This window comes from Corythoichthys intestinalis, chromosome 9, assembly GCF_030265065.1.
Source record: "Corythoichthys intestinalis isolate RoL2023-P3 chromosome 9, ASM3026506v1, whole genome shotgun sequence".
Classification (NCBI taxonomy): Eukaryota; Metazoa; Chordata; class Actinopteri; order Syngnathiformes; family Syngnathidae; genus Corythoichthys; species Corythoichthys intestinalis.
This window is the reverse complement of record NC_080403.1, coordinates 39,995,294-40,008,316: the sequence shown is the minus strand read 5'-3', so window position 1 is coordinate 40,008,316 and position 13,023 is coordinate 39,995,294. Positions and strand designations below refer to the sequence as shown.

The window sequence follows — 13,023 nt, the reverse complement described above, 5'->3', positions numbered from 1 at the left end:
GGAAACAGAAATGTCGTTTAATCCATCTGCAGGCGACTGGTGGATCAGGATTTTACAGCACTGTGCTTGTCCTCTTGGGAAATGCAGATTTCCTTAAAGCAAAACACTACCGCTTTTGTCCACCTGCGTCGTTATAATCAACCAAAACTAAGAAGTAACCTAGTGTAACCCAGTGCCTCAGGCACTGATATGTAATATGAACGTGAACCTAAATAGTACATTAGAGCTTCAAAACACTTACAGTAGCATAGTGACAAGTGGCCATCATAATTGAGGAATAAAAAAAACGTAACAAAAAAAAAATCACGTTACTTTTAATGCACTGACTCAAAATCCAATGTATTTATAGCCTGTATTTTCTCCACATTTTATAGCATGAGAGTCAAACAATATGTAGCAGCGAAACTGAGGTCCAGTCCCAAGACAAAATTTGCCTAACTGAGATTGACAAGGCTGCAGTGTTGACCCTCATCAGGGAGGAGGTAGGTCACCCTCATTCGAGTAACAATGAATGTGTAAATGACAAGGGATAGCATACATGCAATTGCAATTAGTGTAATTGTGACTTCATAAAGTTCGCCATATTTCCTAATATAAAACACATGTTGTAAATGTAGGGAAAAACATGTCTTAACTGCCTTTGTTACTGCCATCAGATAATCACTAAAGAGATGGAGGTGAATGAGTGGAAAACAAAGTACGAGGAGAGCAGAACGGAGGTTTTAGAGATGAGGTACAAAGCTATCCAAATATTGAAACATAACTTACAGTCTGCTCACACTGTGTTCTTGTTTTGAAAGGAAAATTGTTGCAGAGTATGAAAAGACAGTTGCCCAAATGATTGGTAAGTCACTGCCACCTAGTGGTTGCATGTTTATATTCATTTTAGAAGCATGGCATGTCCATTCTGATTTCTCTATGACGTCACAGCTGTCGTCAATTCATCTATATATTCATCATCTTTGTTACAGAGGATGAGCAGGAGCAAAAGACATTGTCATGTAGTAAATCGGTCAGGCAGCTGACTATGGAAAGGGATCAGGCTCTGTCTGACCTCAATTCTGTCGAGCGCTCCTTTGCTGACCTCTTCAGGAGGTATGAAAACATGAAAGGGGTCCTGGAGGGCTTCAAGAAGGTCAGTCGTGCTTCCACTCACGAGATATGGAGCAATGCAGTGCTGGCTTACCATGTCAACTCTGCTTGTGTCCAGAATGAGGAGGTCCTCAAGAAGTGCGCACAGGACTATCTGACACGCATCAAGCAGGAGGAGCAACGTTACCAAACCCTCAAAGTGCACGCGGAGGAGAAACTAGATAGGTGAGATTTATGATTAAACTGAGTCGTTGATGATCGCAGCTGCACAAACCTTCAAGCCATTAAAAAAATGTCAGGGGTAGAGCCAGTGGCGGACTCCAGGGGCCTCATGGGTCAGGGGTTACAAAGGTGAGAAGGGTGTGGAGGAAATACGTTTCGGTACACTAGGGCTGTCCTAAACGACAAATTTTCTCCTGATTACTCAGCCGACTAGTTTTACGATTAGTCGACTAATCTAATATTTAAAAAAATTTTTTTTTTACTAATTTAGCAATTAAATTTATTGTTGACGCTTATTAATTCACAAAACCGTGTTGGAACACTTAAACTCTTTATTAAAGTACAAATAATCATGTAAATAACAATAATTAATCACAAATAAACAATGAGGTTAAATGCTGATAGCATTTACTAGTGCAAAAGAATGGAAAGTAAACAGATTCAGAACACTGACTTTGCCTTTCCAACTTTATTCAAAACAATTCTTAAAAAAAAATTCTAGCATTATTATTATAGTATACTACTATATATAATAGTAGTATAATTATAATAATTATTCATTGCAATCATATTTGTCATAGTGTCATTTGAAAGCTATTCTTAGTGTAGAATCTGTATTCTGTAGTATTTACTCAACATATTATAATATTAATTCTGAAGTATGTGGGATTAACTCCAGAAATCGTTATTTATATGACGAACATGACGTGCTTTTATTTTGAAATGTTCACTGGAGGTACGTTCGCTAAAACGCTGACTGAAAGCTTTACACTCCGTAAAAAAACATTCTTCGTCATTGCTTGTGGTGTCACTAATAGATTTATTTTTTTCGTTAGCAAATGCTGTTAACCAGCTGTTGAGTGTTATTGTATGACAGATTGGAACTGTACTGCATTGTTTCACCACAGGGTGTGCTGTTGTGTATTTCATGTTCAGTGTGAAGAAGAAGAAAGATAAAAGAGGCATTAGCGGCCTGTCTCAACTTCTCCCTCACTGCACTTTGGCTCTCATGGAGAGCACGTTCGCTCATTTGTTCAAAATAAACGATAGCCAACGTGCAAAGTAGCAAGTGAGCTGTAAAAATAGCGAGCTTAGTGGCGTGAAAAACACGGGAGAGCTAAGTGAAGCTAACGAACAGCTAAGCAGAGCTAAGCGATGCTAAATTAAGCTAAGCGACTGATACTCAGTCCGTCGTCGTGGAACATTCCATTATAGTGCGTGTGTGTGCGTGAGGGATAATATAAATGCAGCATTCAAATGGCTTTCTTTTTTGTTTTGTTGTTTGTTTGTTTGGTATGCTGACATAATTATACATGACGAATAGTTGGTGGTGCTGTTGGCTCCTGTGGCCTAAGCCCTTGCTCGTTGGGGCAAGGCCAGCTGGTTGGGGGCCCCCTACTGGTTGGGGGGCTAAGGCTACTTCGTCTGAATAGTAGATCCGCCTATGGATAGAGCAATGCTCTTCCTGATCCTTCCTTGTTCTCTAACATCCTCTCATATTTCCAGACATGCATGTGAGGTATGTTGAAAATTAAAATAATGAAATATAATACATCAAAAGAAATATGTAAATGTTATCTTGATATATTACTAACCTAAGCACTTCCTCTGGTGGTCAGGAGGGATAAAAGAGTGATGAGATACAGATGTAGCTACAGTTCTATGAATCCTGGATTACCGATAATATTTCTTTTGAACCTTCATGTGAGCAAGAGAAGATAAAGTGGCTTCCGTCTGCTTGCATTTCTACCGTAGACTGTAAAAAAAGAACGGAACAAACACTTGATGATGTCACCCATAGCCATGACATGACATACCCATGACTGCCGCCATGTTTTCTTTCCATGTTGGTGAAGCCCAGAAATAAGGTATTTGGGTGTTTTCACAGTGGTCGCATGACTGAAGTGTAACAGTTCTTTTGCCACATCCGATCAGCTTCAAGAAATTCTGAGCATTGTGGGAAAATAAAAAATTGAGGAGTACACTGCAGGAATTTTTCGGCAGGAGGGGTCGTGGCCCAGAAATTTGGACATTTTTTAAAGACTGATTGAGATTTAACGATTATGGTACAAAAAATGCACCCACTCCTACAATTGTCATGTAGCAGTGGTGTTGCCATACAATCCAAATTCAAAGTTTGTACCAGCCTGTAAACAGGTGTATTTTGGTGGTGAAATAGAGCACCAGTCTAAAACTAAAAATTACTGTTTTGAAGCCAGCCACTATTGGCAATCTCTGGGTCAGCAAGGTTACTCTGTTAGTAAAACTTGACCTGCACATGCATGTAAGAATGTCAGCAGCCTGCAAGACCCTACACACGGTACGTCCCTAAAGAGTACCCCCCGACACCCCCAAGAGCACGTTACGGCCCTCTCTTTTGTTTTTACATGTTCCAAATCCAGTCTGTATGTGTTAGAGGTAAGATTGGGCCTAACAAATCCAGCCCGACCCGACCCAGGTCAGCGGGTATTAAAGCCCGAGCCGGCCCGAGCCCAATCAATTAACTTGATTTGCAGGCCCGAGCCCGAAACAAACCCGAAATTTTATGTTTTATTTGTGAGTACTCAGGAAAAGGAGGAAAGCGTGGGGATGTGTCAGTCAGACCTGGACAGAGCCCTGCTTTGGAAACGGGACTTGTTGCGTTTTGTGTGAGCACATTTGTGACTATGCCTGTGAATAATGATCTCAAATTAAAGCGTGTCTTAATCTGTGCTGTTAATTTTACTTTAAAATAGTAATTAATTACAGTTACAAATTACTTCTCCCAAAAAGTAATTGCGTTAGTAACTCAGTTACCTGAATGTAAGAGTAATTAGTTACTTGGCAAAGTAACTAGTGATAATTTTCATGTTTTTTTTTTTTCTCAAAAAAACAAAAAAAAAAACAGGTCACACAATGTGAAGGGTTTTGGGGACAATTAGCCCTAGCCCAATTCTTTACCCTCCACTTAACTAGACACAAGGGTATCGCGATAACTAGATAGTAACCTTTGCTATGTGTGGAAGTCATTTAAAGTTGTGAATCAACCATTAAACTTGTTATAATTGCTCCCGTTATTGCATTACTTCCTTTCTGTCTACTTTTAACACGTGTAAGTTTTAAAACTGTTTCATCGTTTAAAGATAGATTTAAGTCAAGATTTTGCCGATTTAGGAGCATTTTAGATTAAAAAAAAAAAAAAAAAGTTACTTAGGTTCGCTAGGAAGGATTTCTACATCAGAGCCTTCCTGAGAGGTCTACTGCTTTAAGATGGCGGCTGTTTACGAACGCATGTAGTCTTTAAAACATGTTGCCAATGCAGCCGTGTCTGTCATTTGCATCTAGTTCTATAATATGTGATATCTACCGTATCATGTGGGGGTAGTTTGTAGGCTATGGCTACAGTCAGGTATTATTGGAGCCATCTAGCATCGCGTTTGCAACGGCGTCTTCCCCACTCCTGCTCTGCTCTCTCGTCTCCGTGAGTCCGTCTCCCTCAGACTTTTTTTTAATTCAACCAACTTAGTAACGCATAGTAACGCACACTTTTCCCGCCTTAGTAACGTTAATGGCGTTGCCAAGATGAGAAAATTAATTAGATTACTCATTACTGAAAAAAATAACGCCGTTAGTAACGCCGTTATATTCTAACACCATTATTAACAACACTGGTCTTAATACAGATGTTTGATGATCATCATTTCTGCCTGTTCAGTGTCGAAGTGCTAGTCTTTCTGTTTTCATATCAGCAAAGCGCCACATTTGTTACATTCAGCAAAGCTGACAGAGGTTTTGGTAGCATCTTCAAAAATCAACTTTAAGCCTTTCCACACCCCACTCTTACCGATGCGTGTTTCTTTTCAATTCCCCCCGTCTTTAGTTTGATTTGAACTTTTTACTGCTCCATATCGAAATACCAGGTCAAAAATACTTAATGGATGCGGAGGGAAAGATTAAAAAAGAGGGCGGGGCTATGGAGTTCACGTGCGCAGGGTATGCTCTGGCTCTGCGGCTCCTGTATGCAATTACTATACAGTGCCTTCTGTTTTATCCAAATTATTTAATTTATAACCAGTATTCCTTAGTTTAACACTCATACATCGTTATAGTATACATAATGTCAGAGGCGTAGCAAGGGTCCCCGGGGGCAACACGCAACAAGCAACATGGGGCCCTTCTAAGTCACGTGACACACATACACACGCTCAGTATAATGAACACAAAGATGGGGGGTGCGCGCAGCGTGCACGTGCCGTCATCTTGGCCATAAAAGTGTCGAAAACTAAGCACTTTACACCGACTCATATGGATGTACTTACATTCGTTCTTGGATGCACATATTTTAACAGGTGGCCGTCCTCTGCTCGAAATGCGCACCTTACGCCTATTCTCGCTCCCAGAATACGCAGCGCTTGTGATGTAGGACAGTAACAGGACTGGTTGCTAGGAGAACGTACGCATACCCAAGAAACCTTGCTAAAAGGAGTATTAAAATTGCGAATAAAATCGTTTAGGATTATTTCAGATGCATATATGTTATATTTTTCTTATAGAATATTCGACGAGGAATACGATAGACCTATTAATAGAATTTTTGGGAAAAATCACCAATTCTTTAAGTAGTCACATGAATAATGAGGTGGCGTGTGAAAATCAACGTAAAACAACTCAGCAAGGACTTACCAGAGAATACTTGGACAGTCACTCTTTAAACAATCATGTGGTATTAATAGCTGGTTGGACTTACTTAAACATATATAATCTATGTGACATGGTTAGTGCAGATTGGGATTGATAACAGAATAGTTAGATAAACTGCCAAATGATTCCATGGTATTGAAACACTCCATACACTTGTTGCTGCGACAGTGCAGTAAAGCTGCGTGTGCTAAATCTGTCAGCTCTCTGGGAGCCCCTGTTGGCTGGCAGCCCTTGGCAATTGCCTGTTTTGCCTAATGGGACTCAACGCCTCTGCATAATGTATAAAGATACAGTGGGTCAAATAAGTATTTAGTCAACCACTAATTGTGCAAGTTCTCCCACTTGAAAATATTAGAGAGGCCTGTACCTGTCAACATGGGTAAAACTCAACCATGAGAGACAGAATGTGGAAAAAAGCCCAGAAAATCACATTGTTTGATTTTTAAAGAATTTATTTGCAAATCATGGTGGAAAATAAGAATTTCTTCTATACCAAAAGTTCATCTCAATACTTTGTTATGTACCCTTTGTTGGCAATAACAGAGGCCAAATGTTTTCTGTAACTCGTCACAAGCTTTTCACGCACTGCTGCTGGTATTTTGGCCCATTCCTCCATGCAGATCTCCTCTAGAGCAGTGATGTTCTGGGTCTGTCGTTGGGCAACACGGACTTTCAACTCCCTCTTCACCCCGTGGCGTCAAAATGATAACAAGAACGGGGAGCAAAAATCCCAGAACCACACGGGAGGACCTAGTGAATGACCTACAGAGAGCTGGGACCACAGTAACAAAGGCTACTATCAGTAACACAATGCGCCGCCAGGGACTAAAATCCTGCACTGCCGGACGTGTCCCCCTGCTGAAGAAAGTACACGTCCGTCTGTGGTTCGCTAGAGAGGATTTGGATGATCCAGAAGAGGACTGGGAGAATGTGTTATGGTCAGATGAAACAAAAAATTAGAACTTTTTGGTAGAAACACAAGTTCTCTTGTTTGGAGGAAAAAGAATACTGAATTGCACCATACCCACTGTGAAGCATGGGGGTGGAAACATCATGCTTTGGGGTTGTTTTTCTGCAAAGGGACCAAGACGACTGATCTGTGTAAAGGAAAGAATGAATGGGGCCATGTATCGAGAGATTTTGAGTGAAAATCTCCTTCCATCAGCAAGGGCATTGAAGATGAGACGTGGCTGGGTCTTTCAGCATGACAATGATCCCAAACACGCAGCCAGGGCAACAAAGGAGTGGCTTCGTAAGAAGCATTTCGAGGTACTGGAGTCGCCTAGCCAGTCTCCAGGTCTCAATCCCACAGAAAATCTGCGGAGGGAGTTGAAAGTCCGTGTTGCCCAACGACAGCCCCAAAACATCACTGCTCTAGAGGAGATCTGCATGGAGGAATGGGCCAAAATACCAGCAACAGTGCGTGAAAAGCTTGTGAAGAGTTACAGAAAACGTTTGGCCTCCGTTATAGCCAACAAAGGCTACATAACAAAGTATTGAGATGAACTTTTGGTATTGACCAAATACTTATTTTCCACCATGATTTGCAAATAAATTATTTAAAAATCAAACAATGTGATTTTCTGTTTTTTTTTTTCCACATTCTATCTCTCATGGTTGAGGTTTAACCATGTTGACAATTACAGGCCTCTCTAATATTTTCAAGTGGGAGAACTTGCACAATTAGTGGTTGACTAAATACTTATTTGCCCCACTGTATATTTATTTAAAAAAAGTTGGCGAGAGAGAAGCCCGACCCGAAAGTAATAATTGACATTTTGTGCCCGGCCTGATTCGGGTTCGGACTCAGACTCTGGCTCAAGATCTTACTTCTAATAAGTGTTAGTCAATACCGTAAAGAGTTTAAAATTTTTTTTTTTTTTTTAATGCAAATCTCTCATTTTTGTATGCACTGTATGCGCAGGGCCAATGAGGAGATTGCTCAGGTGCGTGCAAAAGCCAATTCAGAGGGTATCGCACTCAATGCCAGCCTGAGGAAGGAACAGATGAAGGTGGACTCACTTGAAAGGGCCGTCCTTCAGAAGGTACAGCTAAATTTTTGCTAATTGGTGAGTCTTAACATTTGGGAGGGAAGATAGTTTGATCTACCTTTGGTAAAATGTACAGTACATCACAGCAATTTAGAATTAATTTGGATGGGAGTAATGAATGAGTTACAGAAAACAAATGTTTCCATACTTGATAACATTAGCACGGGGGAGCCCTCACTGTTTTACTTCTAGATAATTTCTTGGTAATATATAAAATAATCCTGGTAAATTCTCTCCTTCATGGAAATATTACATTTCATTTATAATCGGCGTCAATGCAGACTACAATAATTTAATTTTAATGAAGTACACAAAATAGTATACCACAAGGGGGCAGCATTTGACGATCGCTTTGAGTACGGTGCAGTACGGTAGTCATATGAAAAGACTTTGCCCTTGACTAGTCAACATTCTTTTTGTCCAAACAGAATCAAGAGATTGAAGAGCTCACCAAGATCTGCGATGAGCTAATTGCCAAATTGGGAACGGAGTAGGCAATGACTGTGTTCTTTTAAAAGAGCACACAAAACACATAAACACACTGCAAGCTATCCGGAGTGGTGGATTACGTATATGTTTGCATACCTCATACTAAAATACAGAACTCGAACAGTGTTCAAGCACAAAAGTCAGGCCTATTTTGACCGTATGGATATTGTAGTCATCTTTTATTCATGACTATGAACTAATTTACATTATATGTAGTTTCCTTCTTGAGCATCAGAAATATTGTCATTGAGTGCCTGAGCTTTAGATAGAGGTTTTAGATGTATAGATTACCTTTCTCAATTTCAATGCCTATAAAAACCAGTTGTACATCATTAAATATGGAAATATCAGTAATTTAATCCAAAAAGTGACTCAACCCTTAACCCTAAATACATATGATTTATCCTTAACAACATAAAAACAACAAAAAATGACTATCAAGAAATAAATTCCTGCTTGACAGAAACAAAAACAATACAAAAAGTGTTTAAATTTTTAATCAGCATTTACTATGTGAATGAAATGAGTGTCTTTTTTGACCTAATAATTTCTTTTCCCCCCACAATATTCTAATTTATTGAGATGTGACCTTTTAAGTTATTTCAAAGCTATTTTTCTGTTACCTGTTTTAATCACGTCCTTCTATGAGTAATACTGTCATCATGGAATACTGTCATCATGCAATTGACATTTGTGGAATCTTTTTTTTTTTTTTCTAAAGAGTGAAATCATCTTTTCAGTCAGCCTCTTTCCACCTTGCTTTTCCTCACGCTGTGTCACGTTTCAGGAGCCGTCTGTGCTATTTTTTGCACGCTCAGTCTATCCAAATAAGGTGTGCCTTTGTTTATTTTGTAAATATAAAACGTGTCTCTGTAATTTCCTCATGCAGTCGTCTCTTGTGGCCAAAGTGCCGTGTCGCACGTCTATCCTGTTATGTGAATGCACGCTTGCAGTTTAAACATGTTCCAGCATTGATGGCATTCTCGGGTCAGGTTGAACCCAAGAGACGTAAGTGCAGCAATGAGATGGATGGTCTGCTCTTCAATGGTTTCAGCACAATCTATTGCCAAAACGATGACAAATGACGGTGTGTTGCGGTGGTGTCTTTCATATTTTTTTTTTTAAAAATCCATTGTGTACATTTTGTACTTCATGAAAAGACTTATTTGTATATGTAATTATTATTGTACTCTATATGGTATATTTTGTGCATTCTTAAATAAAAATACTGTTTGTCATTAATGGCTCTGTCAGCTTACAACTCTGTTCATGCTCTCGCGACCTTGTTGCATTCTTTTAGGTTTAGGTGGTCAGTAACCACTGAACGCTTGAGGTTATGCGTTTAATCTGATGGAGCCTTTGCAGTTCTGTTGAGACTTGATGGCAAAAACAAGCTGCAGCCTCTTGAGCTTTAACTACATGTACTTAACTCTTCAAATTTGTAAACAGGTGACCATCTATACATGTGAATACTGAGTCTCAAAAGAAGATTTGTCTTTATTTAAATTTACACATTCTGTATAATGTTTTCTTAGCTACAGTCAAATGGGTTACATCACCCTAACAGCCTAATTTGTTATTTTTCAAAACTGATTTTGGCTTAGCCAATGACTGTGGATGTGATGTGAACTGGAAGGATAGCCAATTACTGTAGAAAGGAGTAGAGAAGAAAATTGTTGTGTTCTGTTAGTACATTGTGCAGACCAAGTACCATAATTCACCACAATAAAAGTGACAAAAAGATTTTGCACCTGCAACGTTGTTACTACAAATCTTACGCTACAGTTAGCGTAGGATTTCATATTTTTGTTACGTCTTATTTGTATTGTCTTTCAGGATGGATTCCTTGAGACACATTTCCACCTACACGTCTGTTTGGGTATTATGACACATCTAGTTTGGGGAAGGATACCCGTGAATTTTGGCGATTAGTCCAGTCATATAGAATCCTATCCAAATAGTAAAAAGAAAAAGACCTTCCAAAAAAGTTAGCGGACATTATCCTTTCCTGGTAAGACCATACATATTTGAGAAAAACAATGTCAAACCATTTTATTAATAGTTTTAACAATGAACCCTATAACAATGTTGTTTTCAGCAGCCCTTTTAATTTTTGTGTTAGTCTTTTGAACGATAATACTTATTTGTCTGTTAATTTTTGTCATCTTATAATGTGTTTGCCTTCATTTAGGTTTTGTTGACAAAAAAAAAAACTTTGTGCCCTCAGTACATTGCAGATTTTATTTCAATTAAAAGATAAATACAGATGAGCTGTCCCGAGCCAATCGCATAGTCTCACTCTCCCTCCCTCCCGCTCTCTACCTGCTCTCTGCTGGTCAGGCAGTGCACTAGAATTAACGATGATTGACAGACGTTTGTGTCTAATCATGCCAGAGACGTGAAGTTTAGAGTGCCGCATGCGTCAATCATCATTTACTTTGTTAAACAGTTGCTGTGGCAACTCATTGTGTGTAAGTGAGCAGCTTGAGCGGATTTGAGGGACTACTCAATAAAGCATTTAGTTTATTCTTGTTTAAAAATAATTCGGTGGGACAGTAGCATTTATTAAACTTATAATTATTACATTTGAAGTGCTTAGAAATGATTTATTAAAATCATATTTTGGAAAACAAAGTTAAAAAAAAACATGTCTTATATTTATCTCTTTCCAATGCTAAATCTGTATGAATATATTGAACACATAAAAAAACTTTTTTTTTTTCTGGGGGGGAGGGCTACTTCAATTTTTTTTGTTTTTTTTTTTGTTTTTTTATTGGGCACGCAAGTCTCATGACATACTGAGGTGACAATTGAGCATTTTCCCCTTTTTTAACATGTCAAAACAAATCCAAACAAAAAACCCCAAGTTAAATGAACGAAAAAACTCCCGCCAAAAGAAAAACCACCCTCAACCCCCACACTACCCATGGCACATATCTCCAAAAAAACGTCACTGTTTTTAACTTATCGCAACAGGTTCTGGTCCCCATTAACCGTGAAAAACGATGGATCACTGTACTTAAAAAAATAAAGGTTTCCAACTATTTCGAATGAACATTGACAGACGAGCACATATTATAGCGTATATCTACAAGGACAACGTCAGCTTGGTTATAATACACACTCAGCAGGAAAACAGCAGATGATTTTCAATTAATATACCCACCTGGACGCCATGAACTGAAAGTTTAAAACAAGTTGTCTGAGAGATTTACGTTCGCTGTTAGCATTAGCCTAATGTTAACTTGAACGTGAATGCTATGCTAACGCTACGGGCTACATTTTGTGGGTGATTAACTGATGATCCCTCAGCACAGGCCTTTAAATGCTAAAGCAACATTGCATATTCTCTCCAGCCAAGAAAACAAATCTTACCGTGTGTGCAAGTTGTGTGAAGACTAGTGATTCGGGAAGGGGCTGGGCACAGCACGTCACCAGTGACACAACCAGACACTGCTACAATGCAGGTTAACTACAGTGGGGAGAACAAGTATTTGATACACTGCCAATGGGTTTTCCCATTGGCAGTGTATCAAATACTTGTTCTCTCCACTGTATAGAACTCCATATAAATGTCACATTGTAAACATGTGACAGAAACGTACGCATTTTTGTCTAGTTCTTGTCTCGTCAGACGGAAACTGGCATTAGTATCCTTATGTTTTAATCTCCCAAAACACGTTTGTAGCTCGTTATCGTCTCATCATCGTCATGAAAAAAGTGTTCGTTGATGAAATATTTTCGTTATTGTCATTTTTGACGAAAACAACACTCCCCCTAAACAGTTTCAAACTCATCTTACATTCCCCCTAAAAATGTCTGTGTTTTGGACTCTTCCACTAGAAACAGTGGCGTCATAAGACCGTCAAAAGACAGTCATAATTATGCCATGACACTCATGATCATTAATGAATGTTGCCAAGTGTCATCCAGCAAATTATGTCTTTTGAATGGATGTAAAAGATCCGGAGAGGACATAAATGGAGTTTGTGACAAAATTTGCCGAATGATCATTAAAGTGCCTGTGACACGAAAACGCACGTTTATTTCATTGTACGCGCTGTATTTTATGCTCCTGAATGAAATGGACCACTTGGGTGTGTGAAAAAGCGATCGATATGTTCAATTTTTTGAATCCCGCGCTATGAAAATGACAGACTTCCGGTTTCGGTCTTGCATTGAGGAGGAGGGCGCTGTGACGTGTACGGGAGAAGGAGTCCTCTTCACCATACAGCCGTACTGTTGTATGAGAAGGACTAAGGATTCATCTGATTTTGCGTATTAATTCGTTTATTTTTCGCATCACGCCAGCCAAAAGGCTGCAGAAAAATCTTGCTGTACGAGGGAGTGGTGTGTGAGCCTTTTTGGGGTTTCAAAAGGTTCCCATTCATCGGTGGATATTGGCCAAAACAAACCCTACTACTGTGGGACCATGGGACCTACGAGGAAGTGAGTAAACATCGTGTTTTGTATTATGTCAAATACTGTG

At 39.2% G+C, this 13,023-nt stretch overlaps 1 protein-coding gene across 5 annotated transcripts in view; it reads left to right on the top strand.

Annotated features, from left to right (window-relative positions):
* Nucleotides 1–9,649, top strand: part of tacc1 (transforming, acidic coiled-coil containing protein 1) — a 75,570-nt gene extending 65,921 nt beyond the window's left edge. For all 5 annotated transcript variants that reach the window (XM_057845575.1, XM_057845574.1, XM_057845573.1 and 2 more), the window contains 7 exons: nucleotides 375–482; nucleotides 657–733; nucleotides 801–844; nucleotides 972–1,135; nucleotides 1,211–1,317; nucleotides 7,919–8,039; nucleotides 8,474–9,649. In XM_057845575.1, the coding sequence (XP_057701558.1) occupies nucleotides 375–482; nucleotides 657–733; nucleotides 801–844; nucleotides 972–1,135; nucleotides 1,211–1,317; nucleotides 7,919–8,039; nucleotides 8,474–8,539 (687 nt within the window). In that variant the 3' untranslated portion in view covers nucleotides 8,540–9,649. The remainder of the gene's footprint in view (nucleotides 1–374; nucleotides 483–656; nucleotides 734–800; nucleotides 845–971; nucleotides 1,136–1,210; nucleotides 1,318–7,918; nucleotides 8,040–8,473) is intronic.
* The last annotated feature ends 3,374 nt before the right edge of the window (nucleotides 9,650–13,023 follow it).